The sequence below is a fragment of the Haliaeetus leucocephalus genome, unplaced genomic scaffold, assembly GCF_000737465.1.
Source record: "Haliaeetus leucocephalus isolate CR32 unplaced genomic scaffold, Haliaeetus_leucocephalus-4.0 Scaffold587, whole genome shotgun sequence".
NCBI lineage: Eukaryota > Metazoa > Chordata > Aves > Accipitriformes > Accipitridae > Haliaeetus > Haliaeetus leucocephalus.
In genome coordinates, this window is record NW_010973023.1 from 5,029,921 (window position 1) to 5,047,663 (window position 17,743).

The 17,743-nt window shown below is 38.8% G+C and overlaps 1 protein-coding gene across 12 annotated transcripts in view; it reads left to right on the plus strand.

The window, feature by feature from the left end:
* The first annotated feature begins 1,061 nt into the window (after window positions 1–1,061).
* The window catches only part of ZNF236 (zinc finger protein 236), a 96,075-nt gene continuing 79,393 nt past the window's right edge, over window positions 1,062–17,743 (plus strand). For 11 of the 12 annotated variants that reach the window (XR_775047.1, XR_775048.1, XR_775050.1 and 8 more), the window contains exons 1-3: window positions 11,274–11,322; window positions 13,264–13,406; window positions 15,342–15,506. Coding sequence is in view for 8 of the 12 variants with exons in the window: in XM_010577932.1 (XP_010576234.1) it covers window positions 11,277–11,322; window positions 13,264–13,406; window positions 15,342–15,506 (354 nt within the window). In the remaining 4 variants the exon portion in view is untranslated. Of the gene's footprint in view, window positions 1,146–11,273; window positions 11,323–13,263; window positions 13,407–15,341; window positions 15,507–17,743 lie in introns of those variants that run through there. The other variant, XM_010577935.1, reaches the window with a different exon arrangement.

Below are 17,743 nucleotides of genomic sequence, written 5' to 3' on the forward strand. Positions count from 1 at the left end.
CACTGCCTCCCCCCTCCCCCCCCTCTCCCCCGGGCCAAATTAATGAGAGCTTCGAAAAAAGGATGATAAACGAGTGCAACTTAAGATTCAACTCTCCCATTTTTCTGATTACGAGAAGGAGGGTTTGCTTGTTTTGAGGTTTTAAAAAACACCTTTTAGTCGTTTTCTTTGTGAGTATATATATCAGAAAGAGCTGGTGGTCTTTCCCAAACGCTTACTAGTGCGTGTCACTCTATTTTCTAATCTTTGCTTGCATTTTAGCATCGTTGGTGACTACAGAATACTTAAGTGGCAGGATTGCTTTGATGGGCTTGAGTTTTTTTGACAGCAGTTTGTAGCTAGCGAGTTTTACGGCTCTTTTGTGTAGTTCGTTCCTGATGACGTTACTAGGGATCCATGAGTAGTATCTGAATAAAGCCCGCAAACTGCAAAAATCCTGTGTTTTGGGTAGACCTGAAACCCTCTTCAGTGACTTCTCTTTCAGCACAAGCTTGTGGCCATAGATTTTTTTTTTTTCTTAACCAGATAGAACAGGGAGAGGTTTCATAAAACATTCAAATACCATGGTTCTTTCTGTCATGAAAAGTCAACTCATTAATATTTTCAGTATATATTTAGAATGTCTGGTTTTCTGAATGCTTGCAGATGAGCTCTGGCTCTTCAAGAGGAATGTGTAGGTGAGCCTTCTGTGGAATACATCTTGTAGAATCTGTAGAATTACTGGCAGGCAAAAAAAAAAAAGTAATGCTGTACTGTTACATGAGTGTTGGGAAGCTGGGTAAAATGTTTTGTCCAGCGTGGAAAGCCAAATGGGCCACAGGAAGTTTTTATTTTATTTTTTTTGTTGGAGCCATTGATCTCAGCTCTTGAACACTAAATAATAAGTATATAAAGAAGGACCCAAAGAGCTTTGGCTGTTAGCTGTTTTGGAAGCTGTGGTTTTGGTTTTTTTTAAAGTTTATTTTAACTGTCTACTTAATTCTCTAGTAGTTCTTGCAAGGGTACACATGTATCATATGCATGTAAGCTGCTGTAATAATGGCACGGTGTATGAATGAGAAAAGCTGTCCAGAAAAAGTGCCTAGTAGCTGCATCCCTTTTGCCTATGGTTGGATCTTGATCTTAGACCCTTCCTATGCTAAGAGGTATGGCTGACAGGACTTACGGTGGGTTCAATCATATTTTGTATTTTTCATATATTTAATTTTTTAAATATTTATTAATGAAATTGTTTCATAGGGGTAGTTTGATTGCAGACAGTGGTTTAGAATTACAGGGTCTAGGGCTACCACAGGGATTCAGAGACTTCTATGGTCTGCAATTGCAAGGCCTCTGCCCTGTATAGGCAAATTTTGCGGCTTCTGGAGTTTTTGGTCCTTGAGATTTCAGCAGTTTGGGAAAACGGCAAAGTCAGTGTTGGCAAGCGTCACATTTTTTTCTGCACTTACATGTGGCTGAAAGAAGGTCATGAATGAAGAAGCTGGCTGAGCAGGACAGCTTGGATCTGGGAAATTTATGTTCTCAGAACATTTGGCTGTTTGCGCCATTCAGATACAGGCTGACAGACTTTGAAAACTGGCTGTGAATTCCATAGGCTTTGCTTTTAGGAGCAGGAATTTTATTTAGAAAATAGCTGTTTACAAAAATAAATTTCCTATCTCTTGTTTAGGAAACTGTACCTTTTTAGGTGTTGTTCCTTTTTAGTGTGTGCCCTCAGAATTCCTACAACCCTGGTATGCTAATGTCTTTCATGGAAGAGAAGTGTTGCTCTCTGTAGTTGTACAGTCTGCATGTTTATGATAATACAGCTTTGTTTTTGGAAGAAAATAAAGGTGAATCACCAGTGTCTTCTTGTGCAGCTTCCTTAGACTTTTTTAACCACCCTGCATGTCAAATACTAGAACATATTCTTTGTTCTAGGAAAATTAAGTATGTTAGAGAAAAAACTGAACTCTAGGCAGCAACAGTCAAAGCAGTACCTTGACCTCAATGGCTGCTATTCTAAGAGAACTTCTTTTGTATTGGTAGTGTTTTCCCCAAACTGTCTTGTAATTCTCTCTCTCTCTTTTTTTTTTAATTAAACTTAATTGAACTGTTCAAGTTGACCTCTCTGATGGGCACAAACTGAAACACAGGATGTTTGGTCTGAGCATAAGGAAACACTTTTACACGGTGAGGGCGACCAAGCACTGGCATTGGTTACACAAGGAACTTGTGGAGTCTCCTTCCACAGGGATATTAAAAAACCACCTATACGCAATCCTGGGCAACTGGCTGTAGGTGGCACTGCTTGAGCAGAGGGGTTGGAAAAGATGACATCCAGAGGTCCCTTCCAACCTGAAACATTCTGTGATTCTCCTTTGAGGTGGATGCAGTATAGGGTATGATTCTCAAGAAGCTTAAAAGAGCTATTCTTCTGCAATTTGGGGTTTTGCTGCTCTTTGATTGTTTCTCTGGCTGCTTAGCAGCGGCTGTATAGCAAATCCTTCTACAGAGGTGCTGCAAGTCCTTGGCTCTTGCCTTTCTGAAAATTTCAGGATGAGACCTTGTATGTATATTAAGCAAGAAGAATGCATTAGAAAAAATGCTACTCTGTGCAGATGCTTTTAAAGGAAGAAAAGGACAAGCAGCTCTTAACACGTAATTGGTGTTAACACACTAATAGTACCTTTACACAGGTTCTTGTGACATAGCCTCTAACCTAAGAAGGAAGTTAAAGAATTCATGTGTGTAGCCTCAGAGTTTCCAGTGTGGCTGCTGTGATTATAAGTAACCTGCATTACAGCGTTTGAGCTGTCAGAGTTTTAGGCCATGTGAATTTTCTGTAGTCTGTTGGGCATTGTTGCCAACATTCATTTGAGAACCACTGGCGGAGGGGCAGTTCTGTTTTCTCTGTTCCCTTAGGAATCTGTGTAAGACACTAGAAAGCAATTTCCAATGCTATTGTGCAGCTAAGGTAGCACAAAGAAAACATGCAGGGCAACATTTATTGTGTTCTATTTATTTTGGTATATGTTTTCTTATGCCCCTTTCTGAATATACTTATTTCTCTGATTTAAGCTTGTATATCTTAGCGATACTTTCTTAGTTAATACTACCTCAAACTGTTAGATGTACTTTTAGTTTTACTAGCTGACATTGCAGAAGATATTCTTTGTATGCTTTCTTTAAGAAATTGGTGTAATAGAAGATGCTAATTTTAAATATTTTTGGAGCTTGGGAGAAGTGCCTAAAAATTGAAAAGAAAAAGCCTTGAAACACACAAGTGTTTTGGAAGATGTGATGTGATTTTGCTTTGAGAAAAGCTTTTAAAAATATGGTAGGCCTCACAGTGTAAGGATGTTATTTTGAAAAATCTTACTAAACTCTTTGTTTTAATTAGAATTTAGCAATGAAGAGTTGCTATTAAGCTGGAATTGAAATAAATACCAGGCTTTCACTGTTCAGTTAGCTAATGAAAAGACAATGTTTGAAGACATATTTGTTACAAATCCAGAGTAATATTTTGGGTGCTTATGGCAATGTTATTAGCTGCTATAGTGGACCTGGGTTTTCTATAGGTCCTGTGAAAACTGGAGACTTTGTCGCTAGTTCTTTCTCTTAATTTGTGAGAATTTCCATTTTGTCCCAGTAAATGTGTAGCTGTTGCCATGAGTTGGTAGTCACTGTTTCGCTATTTCTGTCATTATTTCAGGTGTATCAGAAGGATTTTGAGGACTCTGTTGCTGTTCTTGGAGCCTCAGTCTTCTTTTCTTCCCCTAAATTTTCCTTCCCTATAGTGAAGGTCCTCTCTATTTGTACCAGTGCTGTTTGTCACTGTTTGAATAGCAGCAACATGAAATGGCTAGTTTTGACTTTCACAACTGTCTAATCATTCTCAAATAGCAGAAGAGGAATTCTTGAAACAGCAAAGTGAAATATTTGCAGGGTGTACTGAAGCAGTTTTTAAGCCTCGAGTGTATGTCCTATATTTAAACCCAAAGGCTACTTCTACACGTTTAAGCTGAATTCCTTTGTGAGTGCAGTTAAAACTGAGTATGTTGTGCCTTCAGAGGGCCTGAATTTTAACAGACTTCACATATGAAGAGTGGTAAATATTAAATACACAAAGATAAGAAACACAGAGAAGGAGATGTAGCTTCAAGTCTGCGTCTGCAGAACTGGCTGTATTTTGTTTGCTGCCTGTCAGTCCTCTAGCATCAGTTAGGGTGTGGGTATATTGAATTAGGAGAAAGTCAGTTCCGAGGCTTTACATTCCAATTTTGTATTACTGAAGAAAAATGCAACTTGAACTTACCAGTTAGGTCTTCCCTGAATTTATACTATGTAGAATATTTTAGTAGTGCACTAGGATTTTATATGGTGACCTCTGACTGACAGGAGAAGAATAAGTGAGTGATGTTGGGCAGGCAAGAATGAAGAGGTGGTGGTGCTGCAGCTGTGATGTGGGCCAAATCTTTTAAATGTGATAGGTATAGGTATTTGCTTTTTCAAACGTGCAGGAGGGACAACTGGCCAAACTTTTGCCTTAGAAAAGATAATCTTTAGGCTTTAATAGTGATACTTTTGTTTGGTCATCTCACTGTTCTGCAGTAACAAAATCTAAGTTTGTGTACGAGGGGTATGTTGGGTCTTAACGAGAAGAGAGACTTAGATTATACTGGTGTACTTTAATTCCACATTAGTTCCTCACTACACTTGATATATGTCTATGGCTTTTCCCCAGTGATCTATGCAGTTAAATAACTTGTGTTTAAGTTCTGGCTGTGTGATAACCTCAGCCCTTGTTCTGTCCCTTCTCCATAGCTTTCTGCCAATTGCAGGTCCTTGTTATTTTATTCCCTATTGCAGTTGCACTCATACCTTCATACCTCATTCTTTCCTATGCATTAAGTGCTTCCAGATGTAATTAAATGTCTGTTTGAGACCTCTCATGTCTTTTTCTTTTGAGTTTTTCTGCTGTAGTTGGATTGTGTTCACTCTCGGGGAGAGGGAAGATCATCTAGCAAATCATTTAATTCTGAAATTTCTGTTAACATTGTAGTGGCTGGGAATAGGTAACGGTCAAGGTCTCAAGCATGAGACATCTCCCAATCGTGTAAAAACAAACAGCTGAAAAATGCTAGCTTGGTATATTCATATGCAGGTGTCAAAAAAAGTGTAACTCCTGGTTTGGAATATTTAGCAGTAAATATAGCAATATTTACCTGAATGTCAGATGAAGCTATCAGAGTTGGTTAAAGAAATGCCAATTTTCAGTTATCTGTGTAGATTAGGATGACGTGGATGGTATCTGTATGTGGTGGGTTGACCCTGGCCAGCAATTTAGCACCCTCCAGCCACTCGCTCACTTCCTCCTGCAGTAGGGTGGTAGAGAGGATTGGAATAGCAAAAGCAAGAAAAAGTGTGTGGGTTGGGATGAAGACAGTTTAATAAATGAAGGAGAAAAGTAAAAATAACAAACAAACACCAACCACAAAAAAACCAAACAATGAACCAACAAAAACCCCAAACTAAGTGGTGCAAAGGCAAACATTCCCCCCCTCTCACAAGTAGACTGATGCTCAGTCAGTCTCTGAGCAAAGACTACCTTGGAAGGACTACCCCTGAGTTTGTATTGCTGAGTGTGATGTTGTACCGCATGGAACATCCCTTTGGTTAATTTGCGTCAGCTGTCCCCTCCACCTTCTCTGCCACCCTCATCCTGCTCGTTGCAGGGGCAGAGTGAGAAACAGAGAAGGCCTTCACACTGTACAAGCACTGTTCAGCAATAGTTAAAGCATTGGTGTGTTGTCAGCATTGTTTTAGTCACAAATTAAAACGCAGCACCATACGGGCTGCTGTGAAGAAAGTTAACTCCATTCCAGCCAGACCCAGTACAATCAATTTAACATCTAACCAGTCCTGTCAGTCAGGCTTCTCTGCTGCCTGCAGCGCATCAGTGTGGCTGTGCAACTTCGGGAGTCATCTGTGGTCTTGAAAGGAGTGCAGCTGCTTTGTGTTGGCAAATGCTGAGCAATTGGCACCTGGACATCCATCCCAGCAGTGTGCTCCTGGAAGCTAAGTGTCTGGACTGGTACTACTTCAAATACCAGATTGAGTATTGACCAAAATGTAATAAAACTGCCTTGTCTTATATGAGCAAATCTTGATTGATTTCTGGATTTTGGTCCAATACGTGGACCAAGAGTTGAGTCTTTCCCCTGCTCCTCCCTTCAGAAGTCATGAGGAATGGCTGTTTGCTGTTTTTGTTTAAGAATGCTGACCAAGGTTTAAACTAACCTGATTCTTTTATGATTGCAGAACTAAGCAAAATGTTTTAATGATTCATTATCTTTTGTGTTCTATGACTTCAAGTGTAGTATGAGGAAACATTAACATTGCCACCCCTGTTTTGTTCTCTTGTTCTCCCACTTTCTTTCGGCTCATAAGTGAGTAAATAGGTTTTGATAGGGTCAGACCCTTTTGTTCCTAGACTTGCCAGCTGCCATTTAACTTCAGTGACAAGTTTTCATCCATGAATTCCGCAAGCTTGAGTGTTGTATTCGCTGTGTCCTCTCAGTCGGATGTGAGTAGGCTATTAGAGATCTAATAAGGCTGTGCTGCATTTACAGCTGAATGAGTCCATCTGCGCCTTGCAGAGAGGACTGCAGGCTGTCATGAGGCACAGTGCTGCTTACATAAGGAAGGAATGGTTGGGAGTGCTCTAATTCTGTCTTCCTCCTTCCACATTGAGTTGTCATCGGTGGCTTATAGCAGAGAGCACCTGCTTGCTGACTCAACTCCCGAGGTCAAGTTTTCATGAAGGCTGTATCACAGAAATCTGTAGCTGAGTTGACCCGAAGCTTCATTGCTGCTGCTTCTCTGTGAGGGACAATTAATTTGAAAAGAACTTAAAGGCTGTAACGTTAAAGGTTGTAACATTAAGAGTATTTTAAAAGTCCATCTTTATTATCATTGATAGGTACTTTGTAAATCTGATTCTGGTATTTTTGGACACTTTGGACAAACTGTAAGCATACAGACAAAATGTATGTTTGACAGTGCGTAATGAGCTAAGTCCTCCCTGTTTAATTGTATTGATGCTTGACTGTCTCTCTCAAGCTGTGATGGAATAGGGCTGATTTATGTTGCAACTAGACAAACATGCCAATTGGGGGGAAGAAAAAAAAAAAAAGACAGTAGCTTTTGCACTGTTTCCATGCAGCTAATATTAATAAACGGCAGTGTTCTAAACTTTGCAGCTGTTCAGCGAGGTTTATCAATTGTTGTAGTGTGCAGACCTGAAAGGATCACTTATTTTTCAGGGGATTAGTTACTCTGATACTCATTTTGTGTTTTCTCTGTGTGTGTGTTTGTTTATGGATGTCAGTAAGTAGCTTCTCTCTAGTAAGAGCATGCCAGCTTTTCATGTGATTTTGCTGATGTTATATGCTTAATCAGTTAATGTCATCTCTAACTAAAAACTCAAAACTTTTAATTCTGTGTTGTTGACTTGAATGGCATTCTGTTAGTTCATTAACAGACAGCAGACTTGTGTTTTCGTCTGGACAGTGTATATCTGACAATAAATAGATTGCTTAATCTGTGTAGTTAATATTTATATTTTTCTGAGAGCGTAAGTACCATATTAGGAATTTATGATAGGGTTGCTAATCTGATAAATGGTGAATTATGACCATCAAACACTATGCCACTTACGTCAGTATTTTTATTTTGTTTCCCTTTGGTACACAAGGGAAGTTTAGAGTTGCTTTTTTTTTTAATTAACAAATTTCTCAGTGCATTTAAAAGTACGGGTTCCATACTCCACTGCCAACTTCTTGAATTGGCATCATCTGTGTGGTTTTGGTATTCAAAAATATTGGCCTTTAAGATAGATTCAGTGTTTTGCAGCATTTGACTGGTTTCATGATCCAGGCTGATGCGTCTGAAAGCATTTTTTTCTCTGATATAAGGAAAGATGATTGCACAACTGGGTTTTATTGCTGATTTCCCTGAAATATGGTAGGCTATTACTTTGAATTGCTATGATAGAGGTATCAGTGTAAATAGTGTCTTCATCTGGTTATTAATTATTGCAACAAAAAACTCTCAAACTTTTATTTCTTTTTTATATTGAAGTGAAGACAGACCCAAGTCATACTTTATGAGTCTGTGACACCTGCCTGAAAAGTCAAAATGTAGCTCACTTGCTTGTTACTTTTTTTAATTTGCAATGTCTTTCCTGTTTTTCTGTCTTCCCCGTTTTAAACACAACTTAACAGTTTTGTCCTTGCAGTTATCCAGTAGCATGATTTCAGTAGGGATATTATTCTGAATATGCTCCTTGTTGCTGGAAGAATAAAATAAAAAGTCACTTCCTGTATCTTTAAGAAAAGGGAGCTGTGCAACTCTCAGAAATACCCAGTATTTGTCTGGTAATAGAGGACCAAACTATTTTAGTGAGAATACAAGTGAAAGAAGATGATTATAGTCTCATCTTTCCCTTAAGCTATTTCAGACACAGCGTTAATGAATAAATGAATTTGTGTTTTAATTTTAATCTGCATTAGATCCTGCCCTTTGAGTGAAAGTGAAACAACTGAACTTTCAGAGTTCTTTTAAATCCAAACTGGACTGTTTTTCTATTCTTACCGGCTGTAACTACTTAGAGCAGTCTTCAGCCTGATCGTCCAATAGTTGAGCCTTTGAAGATTTCTGGAATCTAACCTAAATTGATATGCTCTGCCTTATGCTTAAGGTTTTCTGCAGTGAGAGTGCTCTGCCAAGTCAAGCTGGACCTTACAGTCCAGTTGCTGATTCTGGGGTCCAGTCCTGGCTCCCAAACATTATTTTTTTTGCTCTTTAGCAGTATGAAAGATAGGACCAAAAAAGCATAAGATTGGGCTTTGGAAAGAGTTACAAAGATTTTCTTTGAAAGAGTAATGCTAGAGATGTTAACAGATGTAAGCAAGGAATTTTCTAAATGTGTGCCTTCTACTACTTCTTCCTTGGGGTCTGAGGGTCTTTAGGAAGGTGGAAAGGCTTGCAGGCAGCTTGGGTTTATGATCACCCATGAACTAGTCTTGAGAAACTCATGTTTTGACACGGGGTGTGATATGCTCAACTCATTTCCCGAAGTGTAGGCTGTTTTTTCTTTCCTATGAAATATTTTAAGGTTATGTTTCTGTTACCCCTTTCTGTTTATTTTAGTGGTGATCATTTCCTTCTTTTTGAAGAAAAGCTGAAATATCTTCATGCTGTATATCTCTGCATCAGGTGCTACGACTTCATACACTTATAGTCATCAAATTTTATTGAAACGTCACGAGGATATTTGATTTTTCATTAACATACAGTTAATTTAAACTCCTTTTTGAATTCCAGAAGAAAATTCATAGCTTGTAGATTAGTCAGTATTGTGGTTGATACAGATATGATACACATCTTAATAAAAATGATATATAGAAATGTTATTGACCTAAAAAGTAAGCAATTTGGTAATACTATTCAGACGCTAGTGAGCATGTTGCTTTTTCTGTGTTTCAAATTGTAGAGAAGTTAGCACCTTTGATTTTTTCAAAGTTACACTTTGGGTACTTCAGTTGCTTAGGTGTTGTTTTTCTATGTTGTCCAGTGTCTTTGATCTCCAGAGTGAGTGTTTAAAGATGACAGTCTCTTTGGTTCATGGAGAAGGTTTAAAGCCCTTTCTGAAATCATGGATTGGATCATTTTTCTGTTGTCAGTTTAAAGTGAGAGGTCAGGCCTTCATGGGGTTGAACAATCACTCCCTTTTCTAGGGGAAAAGACTCTTAGAATCATAGAATGGTTTGGGTGGAAGGGACCTTAAAGATCATCTAGTTCCAACCCCCCTGCCATGGGCAGGGATACCTACCACTTAGACCAGGTTGCTCAAAGCCCCATCCAACCTGGCCTTGAACACTGCCAGGGATGGGGCATCCACAACCTCTCTGGGCAACCTGTTCCAGTGCCTCACCACCCTCCCAGTGAAGGATTTCTTCCTTACATCTAATCTAAACCGTGCTCTACCAAGCAGATCCCTGAAGAGGCCAGAGTCTGCTCTCCTGAAGTCCAGGGTAGCGAGCTTGCTGTATGCCTTCCTCCCTGCCCTAAGGATCTTGAACTCCGCCATTTCATGGTCACTGCAGCCAAGGCTGCCCTTGAGCTTCACATTCCCCACCAGCCCCTCCTTGTTGGTGAGAACAAGGTCCAGCATAGGACCTCTCCTCATTGGCTCCTCCGTCACTTGGAGAAGGAAGTTATCCTCAACACATTCCAGGAACCTCCTGGGTTGCTTATGCCCTGCCATGTTGTCCTTCCAACAGATATCAGGGTGGTTGAAGTCCCCCATGAGGACCAGGACTTGTGAAGATGAGGCTGCTCCTATCTGTCTATAGAGGGCTTCATCCACTCGGTCTTCCTGGTCGAGTGGCCTGTAGCAGACCCCTACTATAATGTCACCTGTCCCTGCCCTCCCTTTGGTCCTGACCCATGGGCTCTCAGTCAGATCCTCATCCATCCCCAGGTGGAGGTCCATGCACTCCAGCTGGTCATTGACATAGAGGGTGACACCCCCTCCTCCTCTCCCCTGCCTGTCCTTCCTAAAGAGCCTGTATCCTTCCATTCCAACACTCCAACAGCAGCCATCCCACTACATCTCCATGATGCCAATAAGATCATAGCCCTGCAGGTGTGCATGTCCCTAACTCCTGTTGTTTATTCCCCATGCTATGTGTGTTTGCATAGGGGCATTTAAGTTGGGCCCCGGTGAAGATGACTTAATGGCTGGGGTTCCTTTGTGCTGCTCTTCAGGTGCTCTCCTGCTCTCCTGTGATGCCTCTTGAGGCTCTGGGCATCTGTTGCTGGCACTGGCATCAAACTGGTAGCGAGAGAGGGATGGATTGAGGTTCCCTCCTGCAGCAACTTTAGTTTAAAGCCCTCTTCACCAGCTTGGCAAGCCTATGATGAAAGATGCTCTTCCCTTTCTCTGACAGACGGACCCCGTCAGCCCCCAGCAGACCAGGTTTTTCAAAGCGAGTCCCATGGTCTAAGTAGCCGAACCCCTGGCTGTAGCACTGGTCCTGTAACTATTTGTTGATTCGCCAGATTTGACTGGCCCTTTCAAACCTTTTCCTTTGACCAGGAGGACTGACGAAAAAACTACCACTGCTCCCAGGGCTCTGTAATCCTTCATGATACTCCTCAGACAGCTCCTGGCTGTATTACTGGTGCCCACATGAAACGAGAACAGCGGATGATAGTCGGTGGACCGTATGAAGCTTGGTAATATCTCAGTGACATCCCTGATACGAGCCCCTGGTATGCAGCACACCTCTCTAGAAAATGTGTCAGTTGGCAAATGGGTACCTCCGTACCTCTGAGAAGAGAATCGCCTACTAGGAAAGCTTCTTGCATTACATTTTCATATAGTCCAAGTACTGGAGTAGATTTTTCTTTCACCTCTCTTTTTCTTATCATGTCAGTATTTACAGAAACTGATTTTGTGCCCTTTATTATACTCAGGTATGTTTATCACAAGGACACTTAAAGGACAGTGTCTTGTAATTAAAGCTGTGCTTTTCAGCTTTTGAAATGTGAGCCTTTCAGAGATGTTGTTGATAGTGCCTGCATATACTATGAATTTACAGCTGAGAGTCCTTTAAAGGATGCAGTAGGTTTAAGTTTATATATGTGAAAGATTTGTGATACTTAAGCAAAGTGTTTCTGTCTGACAGAAAGATGTATAACTAAACTTTGCAAAGCAAAAGTTAATTGGGCAATTTAGTCCAGAAATGGGAAGTGCAAGTCCCCAGGAAGTTGGTTTTAGTTGTGATTTCTCACCCCAAATATCTTATGCTGAAATGTTTCCTAGAGCTTTCTCAACATCAAGCTTTTGAAGTTTGTTTATGAGAATTTTAGCAGGAAAAAAAGATGGTTAGGGCATAAGGTACTGATTTTTATTTCTTTTTTTCCTTGTAAATGGTGCGTTGAATGAGACAGGGCATTGAGGTAGGTGCAGTACTGAGCAGAAATACTATATGAATCGTAATCTTCAGTTTCCTCTGAGGAATTGTAAACAGGATGCTGTGAACTTGTAGTTTTGTTGCCTATGCCTAATTCTTACATGGTGAGAAGTACTGACTTTTAGTAAAGGGAAACATCAGGCCTTGCGTGTGTAGATAATAAAATCAGCATTCCCTTTTTTTTGCATCCTGTTGCATTCTGTTGTTGATGCACTTCATTGAATTGTGGCAGTGTTTGAAACTGAATTCTATGGGTTTTTTCACTTTAGTGTCCTTAATCTGCAGTATGAGTCAGATTTTAATTTTATTAATACTGCTTTGAATGTTCTTATGTATTTTAACTGCTCCTGCCAATTGCTTTTCTTAAAAGTTTTTCTTAAATAAAGATAAGTTCCTTAGTAATACAGTATCTTCTCAAGTTTAAAATGTGTTTAACTTACTTGGATTAATATTTTCCTTATATCTTAAATATTTATAGGACTGACTTAAGCCATTTGAGCCAGAGGATATAGAATCTTGCAACTTGTATATCAAAAGTTGTGTGACTGTAGGAGTTCAAAACAAGAAAGCTGTATGGGCTTAGACTGGGTCTATATAAAAAAAAAAATTTTTCTCCATTGAATTCATGTGTACACAGTTTGACTTGCAGTTTATTGTCTCTCAGCTTTTTGAAACGTTGGTATTGGTTTTACAACTGTAAAGGTAACTAATAAAGGTTTTACATTGCCAGAAGTAGAAGAAAGAAAAGATGCCTAATTTTTTCTTAAAGGAAAAGAAAAAAGAGAGAAAGTAGCAGGGGAGGGCAGAAAACCTGTGTAGTCAGAACTGCTGACTATGTTGTATTAAAAAGTTTTTTTTAGAAACACATGATGTAATATTATTAAAAGCAACCCCTGCCAGTATCTTACTCATACCTGGTGTTTTTGGCAGCATTTTATTTTGTTGCAAACTTGATGGGTATTTATGAAGCACAGAAAGACTTTATTTCAAATTACTAGGAAAAGGTGATCATTTATCTCCTTAGTGACTGGTGGTTAGAGAGATGGATGTATTCTGTTGATCCTGTGTCAATGGAAGCAGTAATGATCTTCGAGATCCTGTGAAGTTAGAATCTTTTATAAGTCAAAATCTTACACAAGTTTGAATAGTTTGTGCTTCAGAGAATTCTGGTTTTTACAATAAATTATAAGTAAATGAAATGTGACTTCGTACAAATGTTTTGTTGCTTGTTTTGTAGATGATGTTCTGACACCGAATATAGAGAACAGTAATTTTCCCTACCAAGTACCTACCTTCCATAAGTGTGAAATCTGTTTGCTGTCTTTTCCAAAAGAGACCCAGTTCCAGCGCCATATGAGGGATCATGAGCAAAATGACAAGGTATGAATTTTAGTAGGTGTAAACTTAGAAAATACCAGTGTATATTGATATTTTCATACACTGACAAGTAAAGCTAACACAAGACATCACTTTCAATTTTTTTTTAATCACATCACTAATAATTACTACTTGGGGACCTCAGAGTTTTATGAAGTTTCTCTTCCATGTTTCCTCATTTTTCCTTTGAGACAGTACCTTAATTTGATGTCATTTAGTTAGATTGTTGTTTCCAGTTCAGTAATTTTTAGTTTTAGCCATTTTCTTTGATTTATAAAATATTCAAGTAGGTGAGAAAATCTATGGGTTTCTTTTAATCGAATTTGCAAACTGATTCTACACATTAGCAATAAAAAGAAAATAATGCTTGTATTGATTAACTGGACCCCACTAGTCTCTTACAGATGTTCTCAATAATGTCAAACAACCTAATCTAGTATGTATGTATTAGTAAATTAATGTCATCACTTCAGCTGCTTACAAATCAAATTTGGGAAAGAATGAGAAGAATACAGATATGTGATTAAGACTGGAATGGCTTTTTAAATGAAGCTTTTGCCACAGGTTTCATATGTAATCTGAAGCATTTAATTTCTGTTCCTTGCTTTCTATTTCACAAAGCTAAAACTACTTTACATGTGATGGAAAAATAGTTTTAGTACTGTTTGAAGTAGCTGTAGATACAGATTAATTTTTACAAAATGTAGGACTTTGAGATGATAATTCATGTATACAAAGAACTACTTACACAAGTTTCAGTGCTGTAAAGTTGATACATAAAAAATGGAAGATGGTATTGTTAAAACCATGCTATTGCACGCTTGTGTAAGAGCCTTTATATCTAAAAGTGAAGGTGCTCTTAAAAGAATTTTCGTGGTTTAACCCCAGCCAGCAACTAAGCACCACGCAGCCGCTCACTCACTCCCCCACACCCAGTGGGATGGGGGAGAGAATTGGAAGGAAGAAGGTAAAACTCGTGGGTTGAGATAAGAACAGGTTAATAGAACAGAAAGGAAGAAAATGATAATGATCATAATAATAATAACAACAAAGGCAATAATAATAATAATAATATTAACAGAATTGGAATATACAAAACAAGTGATGCACAATGCAGTTGCTCACCACTCACCGACTGATGCCTAGTTAGTTCCTGAGCAGCGATCCCTCCCAGGCCAACCACCCCCCCCCCCCAGTTTATATCCTGGGCATGACATCACATGGTATGGAATATCCCTTTGGCCAGTTTGGGTCAGCTGCCCTGGCTGTGTCCCCTCCCATCTTCTTGTGCCCCTCCAGCCTTCTTGCTGGCTGGGCATGAGAAGCTGAAAAATCCTTGACTTAGTATAAACACTGCTTAGCAACAACTGAAAACGTCAGTGTGTTATCAACATTCTTCTCATACTGAATCCAAGACATAACACTATACCAGCTACTAGCAAGAAAATTAACTTTATCCCAGCTGAAACCAGGACAAGAATGAAAACTGATTGTGCAGATACCAACTGAAGAGCAGTCAATCCTAGCATAAACTAAGCTTTTTGCTTTGCTGGTTCAATTATTAATTTTGCTTAAGGAGAGTTCACAATCTCAGTTAAAGTAGGAAAATTTATTTCTGTCTCTTGCTCATTCTTCTCTCCTGCTAACTTCACTCTCCTCGGACAGTCTCAGCTTTGAGCCTCTGCTTTCTTTAGTTCCCCTGCCTTTTTTCCCCATATGCTCTTGAAATGCTGTATTTGCATTTTCAGTAGTGAGATACAAAGAATAGAGAATAATTAAGACTGGTATTATTAAGGATCGTTATCATATGTAGATACTTGAATTGCTCTTTTTTTATTTTAAACATTTTGATTTGTAAGGTTGTATGTGTCACCTAGGGTATATGTAACTTATGTGCGGATTGAATTTTGTCTTTATTTTTGTGGTTTTAACAAACAGCCTCACCGATGTGACCAGTGTCCGATGTCATTTAATGTTGAATTCAACTTGACACTTCATAAATGTACTCACAATGGTGAAGATCCTACATGTCCCGTGTGCAACAAGAAATTCTCCAGAGTAGCCAGTCTGAAAGCTCATATAATGCTACATGAGAAAGAAGAGGTAATTCATTAAACCTCATAATTTAAATTTTGAAAAGACGTGTCATAATGGTTGTACTTAATCCCTTACCTATATGATTTAGATTGGAGAATTGAATAAATGTTCTCATTCCGAAGAAATATAAAACTTTTAGTAGGGAGTCTGTTTTAATAATAGTAGCAGAAATTATTATACTAGATATAAGCAATTGTTCCCATCCTCTTTACTAACAAAGAGAATCTGTGCGTGTTTCATAGATATGATATATGAACATTAACTGATTAGTTATTTTACAAATACTTTTATTGTGAAGCAATTTCTCTGACTTCATGTACTTTGATAAGCCCAAATGTAATAGTCTGGGTGATCACTTTTGATGGCAGATGTCATGGTGAGGCACTCTCACCATCTATTTCTTGCATCATGAAGCTGTTCCCTTATCTAGAACTCCCACCCCTTTTCTTGAGTGGTTTTTTCGCTTGCGAGGACTTCTTATTCCTTTCCCTCTCACAATTTCATTTTCCATTTTTATAAGGCATTGGTTAAATTCTTGTCAAGGTATTAATGCATAGTAGTATTTTACACACTTTCTAGTTATTACTGCATTACTGCAGTTGCTGGAGTTGATTGTACTGCCTGGAATACCCAGTTTTCAATGTAATTACCTCTTCCTCCTGTGAAGGCTTTTTTAAAATTGTACTTTGTGTTGGAGAATTGGAGGTGAGTCAAGTATGCACTTTTATTGCCAGACTTCTAATCATAAACATAACAATTGTATGTTTCTCCATACCAATTGCAGACAGCTAATAGCAGTTTTGACCAGTAGGTTTGGGATGATAGGCCTATTTGCATTTTTCCCTAAACCAGACAGGGAATGCCATCTGTGGAGAATGTATTCCTTCTTCAATCTTGTTATCAGTTCATGTTTCATCATGTACACAACCAAGGTAAAATGAGAGGACTTGCGTACAATTTTGTTGCATGTTAATGTATCTATAATGATACATAGCTTAATGGGTGTTTATTGAGGAAACTTGATTTATGAATTGCTAAAAACATCAGAATAAGGAAACTGAGCATTGAGAAAGATGCCTAAGAGTGATTTTTAGTATTCATTTCTGTCACTAACTGATTTTTCATCTGCTTCAGCAGCTCTGCTTTTGATACTTGCTGCAGATGTCAGAAGAATAGGTTGTGTGATGCCTTCCAGTTTAAAATTCAATCTGCTGCTTGAAAATTAAATTTATAAAAATATGAATACCTTTCAATTGCTAATGAATGTATTCTTATAATGCCCTATAATTCTGTGGTAAAACAGAGATGAACATAAAAATTAATTCACAGAGAATTGTAAGAATGACTTTCCCATTAGTTATTCACAGGGCCTGTAGGAGAGCTGGAATTTGAACTTGAAGCAGAGGGTCTTGACGATGGTACTAGTTGTCATTCAGGAGTTTTTCATAATGTGCAGAATAAGAAGTTAAGTTATCAGTGGAGTACATTCTCCCTTCTGTTTGCTTTTCTTACTTCTGTTGTTAGAAGGGTTGAAAATTTGAAAACGAGCAAAGGTACATACTCACTTAGGGAACATATGTAGCAGTTGAGGAGATTGCTGTACAAAGCTGAGGTTTGGATAACTTTATCCTTGTTTTGTGCTGCATCAGCCAACTTTATCTACAAATGGAGTGCAGAAGGGCAATAACAAGAAACTAGTGTGTTTAGCTTCTTGAGCTCTCCAGTTAGGTTGGGAGAGCGTGTCTGTCTGTGTTGAAATGCAGATTTTTGTGATCGCTCCTATGAGAGGTTTCCAGAAGGAATTTTCTGGGCTATTGAAATTGAGCTTGCAAGAGACTAAGTTTTCTCCTCACATTCTTTGGTGATTTCTGTGTGATAAACTGGTGTAATGGAAAAAAATCATGTTTGAAATTCCTCACTTTGAGGTAGCTTTCTTTTAAGAAGTCATAAAGAACGTACCTTGTGTAAATATGCCCAACCTTGTAGAGGATTCTTGATTTTGTCAGTTTCCTCAGTGGCAATGGACAATGGTATCCGCTGCTACTTTTTGACCTGGTGAGACAGGAATGCTAAATACAAACTGAAAATTTTTAATTTATTGCACTAAAACTGCTAAAATGTCGTCTTCCTCTGTGAGCATGAGGTTTTCTTGGGCTTTAGGAAAACCTTAATCATAGAATCATAGAATGGTTTGGGTGGAAGGGACCTTAAAGATCATCTAGTTCCAACCCCCCTGCCATGGG